The sequence below is a fragment of the Falco cherrug genome, chromosome 14 (assembly GCF_023634085.1).
Source record: "Falco cherrug isolate bFalChe1 chromosome 14, bFalChe1.pri, whole genome shotgun sequence".
Taxonomy (NCBI): domain Eukaryota; kingdom Metazoa; phylum Chordata; class Aves; order Falconiformes; family Falconidae; genus Falco; species Falco cherrug.
In genome coordinates, this window is record NC_073710.1 from 1,479,748 (window position 1) to 1,495,537 (window position 15,790).

General features: G+C 49.0%; 1 protein-coding gene across 4 annotated transcripts; it reads left to right on the forward strand.

Moving 5' to 3' along the window:
- Positions 1-1,352: 1,352 nt before the first annotated feature.
- On the forward strand, positions 1,353-14,972 carry DRC7 (dynein regulatory complex subunit 7). Of its 4 annotated transcripts, none has more exons than XM_055726458.1 (15): positions 1,353-2,166; positions 2,596-2,770; positions 3,630-3,755; positions 4,935-5,129; positions 5,452-5,613; positions 5,936-6,154; positions 6,876-7,001; positions 8,250-8,325; positions 8,785-8,913; positions 9,749-9,877; positions 10,505-10,731; positions 11,601-11,819; positions 12,908-13,018; positions 14,098-14,208; positions 14,596-14,972. In XM_055726458.1, exons 1-15 carry the CDS (start codon positions 2,042-2,044, stop codon positions 14,596-14,598), a joined length of 2,133 nt encoding a protein of 710 aa, XP_055582433.1. In that variant the 5' UTR covers positions 1,353-2,041; the 3' UTR covers positions 14,599-14,972. The 4 variants fall into 4 exon arrangements, with proteins under 4 accessions (XP_055582433.1, XP_055582435.1, XP_055582434.1 ...); XM_055726460.1 differs by having other exon boundaries at positions 12,962-13,018; XM_055726459.1 differs by having other exon boundaries at positions 8,253-8,325.
- Positions 14,973-15,790: the final 818 nt, after the last annotated feature.

Consider the following 15,790-nt stretch of genomic DNA (forward strand, 5'->3'; position numbering starts at 1 on the left):
CACCATGACAGAGCACCAAACGTGAACATACATCCGTCTGGGGCTTCCTAACCAGAACAATAACCAGAAAACAAAAGTTTAGCCCCTGACCCTGCTTCCAGCCTAATGAACTGCCAATTGTAAAAGAAAAAAAAAAAAAAAAAGAAAAAAGAAAGGCCTCTCCACCACATCTTGCTGGCAGCTTTTGGGTGAGAATCTTGGCTTTCTGTTGGGGAGGGTTGACTTTTGTTAGAGAGTGAAACCTGCGAGTTTCAGAGCAGCCTTGTGCTCTCTGAGGGGCTGACGGCAAAGCCCTGGCAGGTGGGTTTGGTGGCTTCCCCCTCATTTCACCCCAAAATCTCCTGCAGGGACGGGCTGCCGGCAGGGCCCGGCTCCCTGGGGTGCAGCGGCAGCTCTTGGGAGCCTGCGGCCAGGGAGGTGCGGAGGCCAGCGGCGGGGTGGGCTGGGGCAGCCCAGGGGGCGCGGGCTGGGCCCAGGTATTGCAGATTCTCTTAATATTTTACTGAATCTTTCTATAGTTTGTGTTTATGTAACGGTTTGTTATGAGATCATTTTGATCTTAGGGAGTTAACCTCCGTGTTAGGATTTTGTTAGCACTTATTGACCAGTGAGGTGTGATCGCTGTGCTGCCTGTTATCCCAGACGGTTACTGGGAGTCCCCGTGCTATAGACCACAGTACCCTTAGTCCTTACCCTGCAGGCCACAACCAGAGCGCCCAGGTTCTAGTGTGTGTAGGATGAGTTACTGGACAGCTTGGCAAGGCCGATATCCAGCCGCCCAACCTGGCAACAAAACGTACTTTTAAGGCATCCTGAAGGGAACTCCCTTCATTATAACACTAAAAATCACGCCCACAGGTCAAGAAGACCCTTGCCCAGGCAAAGACCCTTCCCCTGAGCAAGCCTAGCAACAGGAAAGGGTGACACAGCAAATATTACAGTTATATGCAAATTACTAACCCGTCGTTGCAACTGGGAGTGTACGGCCTTGTAATTTTGTGTCTAAATGTAACGGTGACATTAGACAGGTGTGCTTGATGTGCGGAGACGCCCCCGAGCGCCCAGCGCTGCAATAAGGGAGCGCCTGCTTCTTAATGCTGCGCTGGTGTGACCAGGTTTGGTTCCTGGTTTCGGTGGCACGGGCAGCGCCCGGGAGCGCGGGGGCAGCCCGGGGCCTGTCTGGGGCAGGGGGTCCTTCAGGGACAGGCCGCCGAGGGGCGGTGCAGGGGAGGCCGCAGGCCGCGCCGCCGCCCCCGCGCCGCCCGTGCCGCTGCCGTTGCCGTGGCGGTGAGGCGGTGAGGCGGTGAGGCGGTGGGGCGGGGGCAGGCGGCGGGAGGGCCGGGCGGCGGCAGCCGCGGCCTGGCCGTCCTTGAGAGGCGGGGGCCGAAGGGTCGGCGGGGACGGGAGGTTGCCGGGGGGCTGCGGCGACGGGGCGCGGCGCTGGGCCCCTGGAGGACGCGCCCGGCCCGCCAGAGCAAGGCCTGTGCCTCCCTCCCGCGGCCCGCGGGGTCAGCCCGACCGAAGGGAGGGGAAAACAACCAGCTCCCACGCCCCGGAGAGGCGCACACACATCCAGCCCGGCCGCCCGCACCCTCGGGGGCCGCTGACTGCTGCAAAACACCCGCCTCCCCTCAAGGCCGCGGCGCAGCGGCCAGGCCCCGGCAGCCCTTGGCTCTGGCGGGGCCTGGGGGTCCCCGAGCGGCCCGTGGGCCGGCAGCCTCCCGGCGGACGGAGCACATGGCACGGGAGCGGGGGGCACGCTGCCGTCGGAGCGTGGGGATGTGCTGTGCCCCACCGAGCTGCCGTCCTGCCATCTGCCCCGCGCTCGCAGCGCCCAGGCTGTGCAGCCGCTCAGTTACCGAGTGCGGCCCAAAGCCACCTTTAGTGCTTACCCGTTCCTGGCACGCTTCTGCCTGCCTCAGCCATGCTTATGTGCTGAATCCCCGTGGCCAGGATGCCAAGGGTTGGTGTTGCAGTGTGTCTTGGTCCCACCATGTTCACCCTGGTGTGTGCATTTCTGTAGTGCCCCGGACCAGGCAGCATGGAGTTCCAGGATCTGAAGGAGGAAGAGGAGCCAAGAGAAGACGAGCTGAAGGCTTCGGCGATTAGTGATGACTTCCAGAAGAAGGTGTCTCTGGAGCAAGCCTGCATCCCAAGTGATATTGCGTAAGTCACGGGTGTTTGTCAGTTCCTGGGATGAGCAGGGATGGTCCCTTTGAGGTGCACAGGGAGACCACACACATGTGGATGGCACATGTGGTCGCTTTGCACAGGGAAGGGAGTGAGCGGCTTTTGCGTGCCTGGTGTTTGTCCAAGAGTGGGCACATGTGAGTAAGACAAGAGAACTTGCTTCATTGTCCATTCATACCCTGGTGTATCATGACACTATATAAAGATCCCCTGGCCCTCTGGGTATATGTCAGCTTGCCGTTGCTGCACAGAAACTTGTCTCTGTCAAAATCTTGTCCTTGGATACAATCCCTGTTTTTTCCCTGAGAAATAGGGAGCCCCTGCCATGTTTTGATAGTAGGCCATCTTGCCTGAATTGCTCCTGGCTTATTACCTATGTCTCTCTGCCTCCTCCTGCCCTGGAAGTGATTTTGACTGGAGCTCCATTGACACATCCCAGTTACCATCCTCGTACAAGATAAATTCCCCAAAGGAAAAGAAGCTGTTGCATATTGCTGACAGTTTCCTCCAGCGGTACGCTCACCTCCACCCTGACCGCAAGCCGCTCTTCCTCCACCCGGTCAATGAGTGTGGCCTGCAGGTATGGGGTGATGTGGGGCTGGGCCACAGCACCGGGGGCGCTCAGTTTCTGTAGTGCCAAATGCTGGGGAAGGACAGCAGCCCTTCCTGCCCTCCCTCCTGGCCAAGGGTAATGGGAACCCACTTGCAGTGCCCACAGCATCCTGAGCAGGCACACAGCACCCCAGTAACACCCCAGCTGTCTAAATCCACAAGCACGTTGTACCGTGCACGCGGTGGCGGTGTCATGTAGGCTGCAGGCAGCTGACAGCCCTGCGGTGTGATGCTTAGGAAGGACCACAGGTACATAAAGGAAAGTAAAAGAAACACACGAAACGAATAAGGCTCAGGCTCAGGAGTCTGGATTCAGAGTTAGGTCTTATTCTGAACTTCACAGAAGTTGCAGGGAAGGAAGTAAATGTGGAAGTTTGTGGTCTGGTTTTGTTTTAAGTCTGGGTCCAAGCTGCACAACTGTTGTCTGGTTCTGGACTTGATGCTCCCTCAGGTATCTGGAATTGGTACTTTGGGCCAGCTTTCCCTAATTTTTCCTATGTCATTAACATGCAAGACAAAAAGTGCTGGTTTATGTAAAAGCTGGAAAGGGCTGTAGCTGTTTGTCTTGCTTGAAAACTCAGAGAAGAGCTGGCTCACATCTGAGATGAGCTTGATGTTTTAGCCACAGACAAGCAGGTGGCCTCTCAAGCCCATGCAATTTCCATCTCCAAACAGGTGAAGAGGGTTACTGACGCTGTTGATATGCTCTAGGGTGGTTCTGAATGTGAGCTGCAACTTAACATCCAGAGGTGGTCTGAGGCTGGCTTTGGGCGGGAGACTCTGCCAGGCATCTGTCGGCTAACCAAAGTCCTTTTGTTGCACTACAGAAGTTTGTGAGCACAACCGTGAGGCCAACCCTGCTGCCTTATCCAGAACTGTACTACTGGGATGGCTGTGCCAGCTTTGTCTCCGACTACCTCACCATGGTGCCCCTCAAGTCCCCTGTCACACCGGTAAGAAAGGGGCCAGAGTCCCATCAGAAACAGCCACATCCTGGAGGTGACAGAAGGGCCTCTCAGCAGGATGCAATGTGGAAACCCCTGTGGCTGGGATTACAAAGGTCTTTGACCTCCATCATCCCCTGATTACTTAGGCAACCTCCCAGTTTTGCCAGGACCTGTGCACTCTGGAGCTGTAATCCCAGTATGGGAACAGTGTTTACCTGTCCAGCAATTAAGCACCATTTCTACAAGATTTGGCCTGACCCTGCCTCTCGGTCAGCCCAGATGACTAGCTGGTCTACTGTGGGTTGCTATGGCTGGCAAGCTTCCCCTCCGAAGACCGAGACACCTTGGAACAAAGGATCATATAAAGCCTAGGAGATGATGCTTGACCTCAGTGACTGTTCCTGGGGGCTTTAGCCATTTCTATCCCAGTTGTGGGGATATTTGAGCGTGGCTGAAGGGAGGTGTCTGGACTGGAAAGAAGGCAGAGGCAGGGCAAGTTCTGGCCTGTTGTGAGCCAGCTAAAGTGAAGGGAGCATACTCTTTGCTACCAAGGACTGCTGATGCCCTGCAGGGTGCCCCAAACAATCTACAACAGCCCCATGCTGGACAAGTGTGTCCCAAGAGTGCCAGGGTCTCCAGAAGAACTCTGGCACTGTGCGACCACAGAGAATGTCTCTCTATTTGGCAGATGGAAACTGCTCCAGTCACCTAAGGTGATGCCTGAGGTCTGGGAGGAGATTATATAGAATCCCTCTGTAATGCAGTATGTTCAAATTGATCCCTTTGCTTGCTCCCCAGTGAGAGTCAGAAAGGAATGTTTCCTCCTTTGAACTGTAATTGAGCTTATGGGTCTTTTGCTTTGCAGTGCTGCAGACAGACCAGCTAGAGATGGAGGTAAACCCCGCTCCAGAGTTGTGGTTAGCATTCAGCAGATTGATGAGCTTGTTCTGCCCATCTCTCCCTATGGTTAAATTTGTCACCAGATTTGGGGTCAGAATTTCCCCATATCACTTTGGAGGGGACTCGTGGGGTCTGTGGCTTATATAGGAATTTTATATAACAGATTCCCTATGCATGCAGAGCCCAGGGATATGGGCAATGCTTTCTTTATCTCCTGCTGTCTGCCTAGTGCATGTTTCAGCTTCATGAGACGAGCACTGGGAATATGTATCTCTCTCTTTCAAGCCCACTTCACTTTACTCGCCAACCACCATCCTGAAATACCAGCGAGGGAACTGCTTTGACTTCAGCGTGCTGCTGTGCTCCATGCTGATTGGGGCCGGGTATGATGCCTACTGCGTGCATGGGTATGCTAGCCGTGAGATATGCACCCTGGATGAGACTCTGGAGCTGTGCCCACTGCTCAAGAAGCCACAGGAGGTGAGACCTGCAGCGAGTGGGCAGGGAGGAGCCCAGCACGTGTGCTCAGCCTGTTCAGGGAGCTCCAGAATTGAGCTAGGGGGAACAGCTTCAGGTCCAGGCTGGGGTTCAGTCTGTACCAAGCAGGGAGCTTACCAAAGGGATCATTTGAGTGATTTTCCACAGTTCCTTAAGAGGCCTCTTCGGCTTCACAGAATTCCTGCTTACCAGTCAGATACCGCAGTCTGCCAAGGGTTGGGAACCAGGAGGTACCTGTAAGCCATACATTTTCTCCCTTGTCTCGATCTCTGCTGGGCTTCACAGCAATACCCTGCTTTTGCAGAGGCAGGTACCAAAAGAGGAGGAGAAGAAGTCGTCCAGCAAATACAGAATTAAGTTCCCACCAGTCCGACAGAGCCAGTTTGACCTTCAGCAGGAGGCCAAGAAGAAGGCAGAGGCTGAAGCTGCTCAAAAGAAGAAGGAAAGAGAAGAGGGGAAGGTCACGGTGAGTTAGTGAGGGCCACCTCACTGTGAACTCCAGGACCAAGAGCTGAGACACAGGTAATGGGTGACCAAAGAAAGGAGCTCACCACCCTCCACTGTGAAGTATGACACAACCCTGGTCATGGCCATGAGCACTTGGCCTCTGGGAACACGGTGTGTGCTGGCACAGAAATGAGTGAGGTAGTACATACCCAGTACGTTTCTTCTTCAGAAGAAGTGTTAAGGGCCTGGAGATATTTAGAAGTGGGGAGAGGGGAGAATAAGATTGCCCATTGGGTTGGGGTGAAGTGGCAATAATGACTGCTCAGTCTTCTGCACTACAGGAAGTGGAAAAGCCCAGGCGTGACCGTTTGCATGGCTTACGGGTGCACGCATGGGTTTTGGTTCTGTCTGGGAAGAGGGAGGTTCCTGAGACCTTCTTCATCAACCCCTTCACGGGAAGCAGCCACAGCACCAAGGATGAGAGCTTCCTTGGGATCGAGAGCATCTGGAACCACAGGAACTACTGGGTGAACACGCAGGACTGCCGGAGTGGCTGCAAGGTAATGAGCCCTGAAACACCCTGTGCCTGGGAGGGACAGCTGGGATAACCTGAGTCCTGCGGAAGTCCAAGATCAGTGGTGATCCCAGTTTCCATTTCACCATTCCCTGTGTTGGCTCTGGTCATGTTGCTCCGATTCCATAGACTCAGACTACCCCAGGACATCCCAGACCCTGAGCTAGAAAATACAGATCACATCTGTTAAACCCCTACAGCACTAGAATATCAGCTTTTAAGGCTGGCTGGACACTCATTCTCTCAAACAACAGTTTTTAAGGCGAAGGATGTTTTGAGCCTCTCAGGCATGGCTCAGGGCAGGAAAAAAATCTTTATTAGGCCCTTCCCACACCTCAGCTACTCCACAGCTGATACAAAGTCAGGGAGGCAAGGGTGTGAGTTAGCGCAGGTTGACCTTGGGACAGTATGTGCCCCGAGGAAGGAGGCAGAAGCATTTCCAGCAACTTCCTCTCATCTGTGGCAGAGCCACCGTGAGGAAAGGGGTCTGTAGATCTCTAGGCACAGGGGCAGTCTTCAGGGTCCCATCAGCCAGCCAAGGGTCTGATGAGTCACCTCACTGAGATCCAGGGTCTGTCTAGAGTCCTTTAACTCTCTGACACCCAGCCAGGTCCAGAGCACCACAGGTGGGCAGAAGCAGCGTTCAGTTTAATGTCAGGCCCTTGACACTGCGCTTTAGTTAAGTGGATTTCTTCTTTATGGCCTAGGATCTCATCTTTGACTTGAGTAACACTATCTGCTGGGAAATTATGCTTCTGGAGAGCAAGAAGCCTCTTCAGCTGCTTGCAGATTACAAGGAAAATGAGTTACCTGACAGCAACATGGATGACATGGTGAGTTGTCACAGCACTCTCAAAACTAGCAGGCTGCAACAAGGTCTTTTACTATCACATACCAACATACTCTTCATGCCAGTCCCTCTGCTGCCTTCTCCTAGTCTCTTCTCATTCAGGGCACTGCTCTCTCTTCTCTCTGCTTCTTCCTCCTCTCTCTTCCTCGGCCGCTCTCTCTTCCTTGGCTGCCCAACCTCTTAACAGAACCAGCCACAGTTGCACCTTACCTACATCAGCCAACCCACCGCCCCTGAAGCCAGCCCACAGCTGTATGTTACCAATGCTAATTAACCCAGCTTCATTCCTCTATAGTGAGTGACCCAAATGATGGCTCTCATGCAGCAGGGATGTTGTATTGAACTGGTGTGTCCGTACGCCTGCCTATGCCTCCCTGCCTGCTGCCCTCTCCAGGTCAGATCGCTGTTACTCTAGCTAGGTTTCGGTTGGCACTTTTGATTTCTTCTCAATCTTGAATAGATCTGATGCTTCGTAAAGCAGGACCCTAAGTGGTACTTCTGGTGTCCTAAGTAGCTAGGGTTCTCTGCAGGCCTCCCGTGCATTGACCTTTGGGATGGAAGAATTTAAAACAATAAAATCCAAACTGAACATTTTTCTGGTTCCCCTTTCTCTGCTGGTCAGCACTCTGCCCTTCTGGCTGCAAGGTGAAGTTGCCAACCAAATGTTGAAATAATGTATGTACACTAATATACCAAAAATGCTGTGTACTGGAAACAACAAGTGGTATGTTGTCCTGTTGGGAGAGCACAGCATGATAAAGCAGGCATTGCACCAGCACAGCAGGACGGAGGAATGCCAGTAACGGTACGTTCCCTCCTGTTATCTGCTCTTCTCAGCCTGTGCCCATAACCGGGGAGCAAAGTGCCCTCCACTGTCTATATACAATAAGCTGGTCATTAGTTTGAATGGCAATTGTCACCTTCATCCCCTGTCCAGCATGAATGTTAGCCAGGAGAAGACCATTTCATTAGGCTTGAGTAGGGAGGTGCTAGTGAGAGTGTGGGGATGCAATAAAGCTCTCCTTCCTCATAAACTGCAGCGTTTGCTTGCCTCTGTCCTCAGGCTGCGTGTGACTGACACAGTGCTCAGAACTGTGCTAGCATGTTCCCCAGAACCAGCACAGCCTCGCACGAGCTGAGCTCTGATTGCTGCACCACACTCTAGAACCAAAATGCCTCTTGGCACAGTGAGAGAAGCTGCCAAAAATGCAAATCTCTGCTTCTGTTCCAGCAGGAAAGGGAGGAGAAAGACATGAGTTTTGACATTCCACCATCATGGGTAGCTCCAATTCAGCTGTCGCCCAGAGGTATGTATTCTTCCATTGCTCTTTGCTTGACCTTTGCAAACCTTTGCAAACCTTTTAGTGGATTTGGGACATTTCTCTTATTCAGGAGTTCTCCCTTCAGGATGGACAAGGTACAGCGGTGAAGTGTGGTAGCTGAAGGCAGCAACAGCTGTTGGTCTGAGTGCCTGCCCTCAGTGTACTGTCTCATCCTGGGTGGGAACCCCGCTGCAGACACAGGCAGACAGACACGCACGACTGCCCCTGCATTATCAAATACCTGCTTTGGGAGTGAAAAGAGTTATTACACTATTTTAACATTAAAGCATAACAGGCAGGGTCTGAACAGCTTCACTGGCAGCTGAACACAATCAATAAAGGCACAGTTTCCCTTAGAGCATGATCTTCTGCTTCTTGAATTCTTTCTCCTTGGGCTGAGTATAAGGGAGTAAATTCTTCTGACACCTCTCTTGCCCACTGCAGAGTTTGAGACCCGCTATTCCCAGGGGAGGAAGGTGATCCTGTACAAGAAAGCAAAACTGGAGAAATGGGCACCATACCTGAATAGAGATGGGCTGGTGAAGCGCCTCACTGTCTACGCAGACTTAGAACGTAAGAGGAAGGAGTGAACACACTTGACGCAGTGAGCAAACATGGCCCGGGGTGTGCTGATGGGAAGGGGGAGGTGGTCCCCTTTTTGCCAGAGTCTCCCTTGTCCTTTCTCATTCTCCTTTCACATTTGTGGGGGACTTGTCTACCACATCTTCAAACGCTTCATCAGGCCCACTGTCTGTCAAACCCCAGAACTTTCCAGCATTGCTAGGGGATCCTGCAAGAGTCTGGATCTGTTTTAGACCCCAGTGCTGAGGCTGTTTGGTGTTGCAGGTCAGCTGCTTGGATTTTGAGTCTTCAGAGAAAGGTAAGGCTGGTTTGATATGATCCAATAGTATCACTATGCCCACTGGTGTCGACAGGAGCCATAGAAAGGGACAACTACAGACTGTGGATATTTCTGTACTGGAAAGTGTTATTCTTCAAGAGCTGGTCCAGGAAACCGTGCAGATTCCTACTGGACACACAGTGTCCTGTCCTCTGCCAATCTCATTTCCCTTCACTCCTGGCACTATCATTAAGTATTTGGGATAGAATTTCTCTTGCCTAACTGTAGCCATCTGCCATGCCGCTTTCTCCCCCTGAGCTGATTGCTTTAGTCCTTGTTGCTAGAGGGGTGTAAACCCTCTTAAGGTATAATTCATCTACTCAAACATACGTTAGGATCCATCTACAAAACACCCCTGTGTACTGGGCCAATTCCAGTGCCTATACTAGGTCTGCTGCATCTCTATCAGGAGCGCAGGGTGCTTGCACAGACACTGAGAGTTCATCAGGTGACTGTTACCACCTCCAACAGTGATGTACAGTTGTGGAATGGTTTGTCTCCTGCCAGGTACTGAAGTAGTAGAAGGGAGGGAGTGGTTCACAAACCGAGAAGACATGTTGGATAGGAGAGAAGTGAATAAACAAATGCAGCTGACCACAGTGTACTTCAGCCCAGGACGCCTCTTTGGTCTTAAAGGTATTCCAGCTCATCTGGGCAGCCACTGCAGATGATGGGACTTCATGTGAATCCCTTCTGGCAGTGGCAAAGGCACAAAATTGCGGGGGTGGCAAACTTGTGGGATGAATTCCCTAGATAAATAATATGGTCTGTAGTGGAGAGTAGAGAATTGAGTTATGGGCTTCCAGTCCTGGACAGTGCTCCCCTCCAGCATAACAGAAGAAAACCACATCCCTATCACATCTATAGGTTGATATAATTTACCAGTAGAGGTGATAGAAGTAGAAACTTTCTCCTTAGGATTTTGTTTGGTCTCTCAGTGTTGTGTAGCTGGGGGAGAGAAAGTCCTGCATCAGATCTGTTGCTAAAGCAGCATTTCACGCAAAGAGGCTGTGCCTGTTCCTGGTTTGGGAAGAGCAGGGTCCAGGCTCCACTCACTGCTGCCTTACTGTGTAAGAAAGGCAGTGGCCCTGCGAAGCTGTCCTGCTGTCCTGGGCCATGGCATATTGTATGCAGCAGTGAGGAGATAACAGTCCATGCATTTGATTTATTGCCTGCTGAGGAAGGTGAGGCTTCCTCTGGTTGTGTTCACCATACGATGGCTGCTGACTCTGAAAATGTATGCAGTCTCTCTTACGTCCTTAGCTCACACCTATACATCGCTGGAACCTGAGACTGACCGCACGATGGAGTTTTACAGTGAGGCGCGAGCTGATGGCCTCCAGAAACGTCTTGAAAACGCTCGTGAGATGACAGAGTACTTTTTGGGGCGGGATGACTTCCTGCACATCCGGCACATGGAGTTTGGCCAAAGAGAAAAGAACGTACACTTGGCTGGCACCAGTACGGACATCAACTCCCGGCCCATAACGGTATGCCCAAGGCAGGAACAGAGAAATACCTGTCACTGTGATATTTATGTTATGCAAACCATACTGCCTAGAGCTTTAGGTTCACTTTCAGTGGGCACAGCCAAGGCAAAACTCCAGATGTGACCTCCAAGCCTTATTCAACTGCTGTGTCTCACAGTCACTTGCCTGTCAGAGAGCTACAGCGTGACCAGTTGTCACAAAGTGTATTGAGCAGCTAGAATGAAACTAGGAAACTAAGACTTGGAAAATGTCCGAGGAAAGAAAAAATTATGATTTTGGAATGAATTTTTCACAAGACTCAAAACTAGTGAAACGAGTTCATGTTCTAACCCCAAACTAATAACATTTTACATTTCTGATGAAGTGTTCCATCACTCTGATTTGTTACAAGCAGGTACTCTGCCTCTTCCCCTAGTCAGCTCTCAGGAGAGGGAGGAAATCCAACACCTGGCAGTATGGCTCAGACACTTCACCTGCCAAGACAGAGCCATGCCGTGGCCTGCCTTTGGACCAGCACCCAACACGCTCCTTTTTCCTTCCTTATGTTGGGATTGCAGGAAACTGCTGTGCTCCAAAATACCTTGCTTCCTGCGGTTCCTTCAGGCAGGGATGCATCCCAAGCTAACTTTGAGCTTGGACAGCATACTCGGCTCCACAAGTAGGAGACTTCCGTATTGCTTTGAGCAGCTTTCTGCTTTTTTCCTCAGGCATAGGAAAGAACAGTAGGACTAGTGGCCAAGAGATGCTATTGTAGTCCAGGCAGAAGAGCCCAATTTTTACCTTGCGTTTTTACCCAACTCTGCAAATTTTGCCCATTTTGTGTTGTCTAACCTTCCATCTCTTTTTTTTTTTTTTTAATCCCCCATTAGGAAATCAAGGAGTGTTTCCACAGAAATGTAAAAAAGCCTGCTGATGAAGACGTAGCAGAACGTACCTTTCTGATTACAGAGGAGAGAATCCAACTGACGTACCACCTGAAGGATTACTACATTACTGCCTCAACGAAGGAATTCTTCAAAGCAACAAAGAGGAATAGAAGAAGAAATGAAATCTCTGTGACCCCAGAAATTTCGTGCATCACATACCAGGTATGAAGAAAAACTACTTCTATCTTGGAGTTCTTCTAGATCACAAGTCATAAAGGGAAGGTGACATGTCAGTGGAAGAATGACAAGCATAACATATTCCCTGCTGCCCCTCTGCTCCATCTGCACACCTCCCTCACACAGCGCCTCCAGGCTGACAACACAAATGCCCTTGGAGATGCGCTGCCCTTGCTGGAAGTGGCTGGGCACGCAGGACCTAGTGTAGCGTGAAAAGCTTGCTCTAGCCATGCGTGAGGTCATCTTCCCAGACTTGGTCATCAGGCAGTGTAGACACAGCCACTGGGATCTTGCAAGATGCTGCTTGGGCTCAGTCCTGCAGATTCATGGTAGGGAAGCTGAAATTTCCTCTGCTATTCTCCTCTGAAGAAGAGAGAACAGCCGACAGGCAGAGGCAGGCATCCTGGATTCTAGCTCTGTTTCTGCCACGGATTTCTTGGCTCACATTGTTGCTTAAATCTCACAAAGCTTACCTTGCAGACACAGCACAAGATGCTGAGGTTTAATGCATTGCTGACAGATAGACAGCCTTAAAGAAAAGATACTCCAGAAAAGGTGGAGTGCTGTCATTAAGCCACATTCTCTCATTCAGGGCAGGGGGTTTGCTCCACTAACATCATTGATGTGAGTCTGTAACCGGGGGCAGAAGTCTGCCAGTAAATTCTGTGATGCTGCACAATTCAGTTAGGACAATCAAACAGAAATTGCAAACACAGGAATTTTTTTTTTATGTTATGCAATTTTTTTTGTTTTAAGTTTCTATTTCCCATTGGGGATACACAGAGCACAATTGCTGGAATGCCATCCTTTCATCTCTAACCCTGCAAAACCAATTCCAACCATAGAACAGAAACATCAGCAAAGTGCAAGATGTGCTGTCTGGCTCATTACTGATGGATTCAGAATCAAAGTTAAGTCTTAAGAAACTGTTGACCGAGGGTTAGATGTTTAAATGATGGAAGTCGGTGTCACGATATTGGCTTTAGCAGAATTGTGCCAATTGCTATTAGTAGAGTACCTGGTGCTATGCACCCAGAGAGTGCTACTGTCTTTCATGGCTTATCTGCTTCCAGGCAGGGCCCGCTGAGAAAGAGCTGAGTCTGTTCCACCTGTACGATTTGTTGCAGGAGTTAAAAGAGGAAGAGAAACGGCTGAAGCGACAAGTCCGGCAATCTGAAGCAGAGGTAATGGGGAGGTGTCCACACTGTGTCAGAGTTGGTCAGGCATGGAAACAGTTTCAGCTGACTGGTTGCTGTAGCATCCTCAGCATAAACTGTGATAAAAATAAAACTTTGGTGTCACGAAGCTGGTCTTTGTGCTGAATTATCAAGCTTGCAACCCAGACACTGTTCAGTAAAGATGTAGCTTTAACGTATTTATGGCAAGTCCCACACTTTCCAGCTCCTGCTTTTACTCTTTTTTTCTCTGAGAGGAAGACAGTCTCAGAGAGCAAATGACAGCATAGGAATTGGGGCATCTGGAAACATACCTGCTTTTTGCCTGGGAACGAGACCCAAAAAGTACTGAAGTGACTTTTTGTGGGAGCAACTGTAGGGAAACACGTAATAAAAGACATTGCTTGTACTACTAATCACACTGTGACCAGTGTAACAAATCCATGTTCTTAAAAGCATTTGTAATTACTTCATGATAAATACAACCATTCTAGCAGATGGAGGCAAAGCTGGATCCAAAAAAAATGGGAGTTTTTAAAATGTTTTTGTGAGGAAGAGGAAGCCCTGATGGAGCTGGAGAGGGAATGCTCAACTATATTAGCCCTGAATACTAGTAATAATTCTGAACAAGACTGCAAAAGTTCCCCCCCCCAAAAAAAAACCACAACCAAACACAAAACTTGAAGCTACTTCACAGTGACCTCACAAATTATTTTGCCAAATTTCTGTCTTGATGTATGAACAGACAAATTATTCACATTGCTTGTGCTGTATTTCCTGTTAAGACAAAGAATAAGCCAAAGCCATCAGTGCAGTTTCAAAAGTAGTGGCAAGAGTGTGACTCCAGAAGAGCTTTACGTAACAGATAGTATCAATAATTGTGTTTAAGAATTTGATACAGAGAAGCAGTCTAAAAATAAGACCACTATCAGCTTGATCTATCAGCAGGATATGAACATAACAATCTTCTGTATTTAACCTTATGCTACTGTTCTCGTATGCAGCATCTGCTCTGTTAGCAGGCTGTGTGTAGAAGTACTGTCATTTTGTGAGAAAGCTGAGAGCTCTTTCTCCTGATTTTTTGGAAGGTGTTAGATATTTTGAAGATCTGTGAGGATGAAGAAACCACTGTTAAATTGTCAGTTTCGACTTATAATACAGGAAGGAATGAAAAGAGAAGACAACAGTATGAAGTCATGGTAGGTAGAGCTCATTAATCCCAGTATTTATTACATGTACACAAAGAAATCCAGAGTAAGCTTTTTCTTTCTGAGGAGTTCTCTCTGAAGAGCTTTTAGTATCACTAAAATATATTGGGCCAAATCCCTAGCAGGTGTAAGTCAGCACAGCTTCAGCTGCCTTCCTATGAAAATATAACACGCTTATGCAATGACCTTCTGGAAACACTTGCATCACCAAGAAAGTATTGGTTTATTTTGTTTAGTTAGTTTCTTTGACTGCCTGAGTAGTGCCCAGGGGAGGTCTCCAAGTAACCCCCCAGGAAGTCAGCACTGAAACTATTCTGTAGAATATTCTACTTGATGTCCTGGTGCAGTTTTCCTTTGACATCCCCCTTCTTGTTCTAGTGAAAAGCAGAGAGCCCCAGAGAGACACCTTGCCCTTGAAGAAAAGCCTAGCTGAGCATCTCTGTTATGCCTGACTTCTTTATTCCTTCACACCAGACACTGGAAATCAGTGCTGAAGCTTGTTAGAAACAGCCTGGAGAAAACATGGAAAGATCTTGCTATATGCCTGCAGTAAACCTTTCACAATTATTAGATTCATGGAGATTTTAATAAACTTGTTGCGTTCCACTGGCTTTCACTTTTCTCTTTTCTTTTAAGGCCCATCTACAATTACATCAGTTGTCTTCCCACGCAATTCCGTGATGTTTTGAGACTGAAGTCTGAATGAGACTTTAGCTTTAAGGCCTGCTTTAGAACTTGCTACAATTTATGTATACTGTGTTGCAGGGCTTTTCTTCCCAAACCTGCTCCCTAGCTGCTGACATCAGGAGCAGGACTATTTGGGAGTACTGTTAACAAATTTATAATTTGATTTTATATGTAGCACAAGCAAATAATTTGAACTTGTGAGTTCACAACTAATACAAAAATTCCTTGACCTCAATTTGAGCTCTTTACTAACTACAAAACCCAGCAAAGACTAATAATCCAATTGACAAACTTTAGATTTTAACAACTTTATTTTTCTCTTTGAATATATCTACTTCCTGTTCACAAATATCGTCAGGCAAGGTAAAACGTCAAGAGAAATCTAAAAAGCTTTCCAAATCCCATAAATTTTAGTTAGTCAAGTATTTTGGTTAATTCCTCGAGATCCAAAAATGGAAGTTGGTATGTGTGTGCCACGTACTGATACTTATGTAAGTCCCTGCACCTGCTAGGAAGCAATTCCTGATGTTCCCTACAGTACATTAGGCACTGTGGACACCTACAGTGGTTCTTCTTCAAGGAACAGCCTCTAATGATCATCTTCAGCTGATTGCACCTGAGGGAAGGCAGAAACTTATTTTGCTGTAATACAGCAGAACAAGGGATGTTACAGCTGAAATACAGCATCAACCAGCGCAGATTAAGCTGCTTGTTTTATGGTAGCTGTCTTTTGTAAAAGTATAATAGATGCACCAAAGGGCTTTTACAGAGAAATGCACACCCCTGACTGCCTATTTTATTGCAACAGAGTCATTTTTTCTTGCCTTCTTTCTGTTAACATTTTAAGGGGTGAACACAGTGTTAAAACCAGAAGCCACCCTAGCTC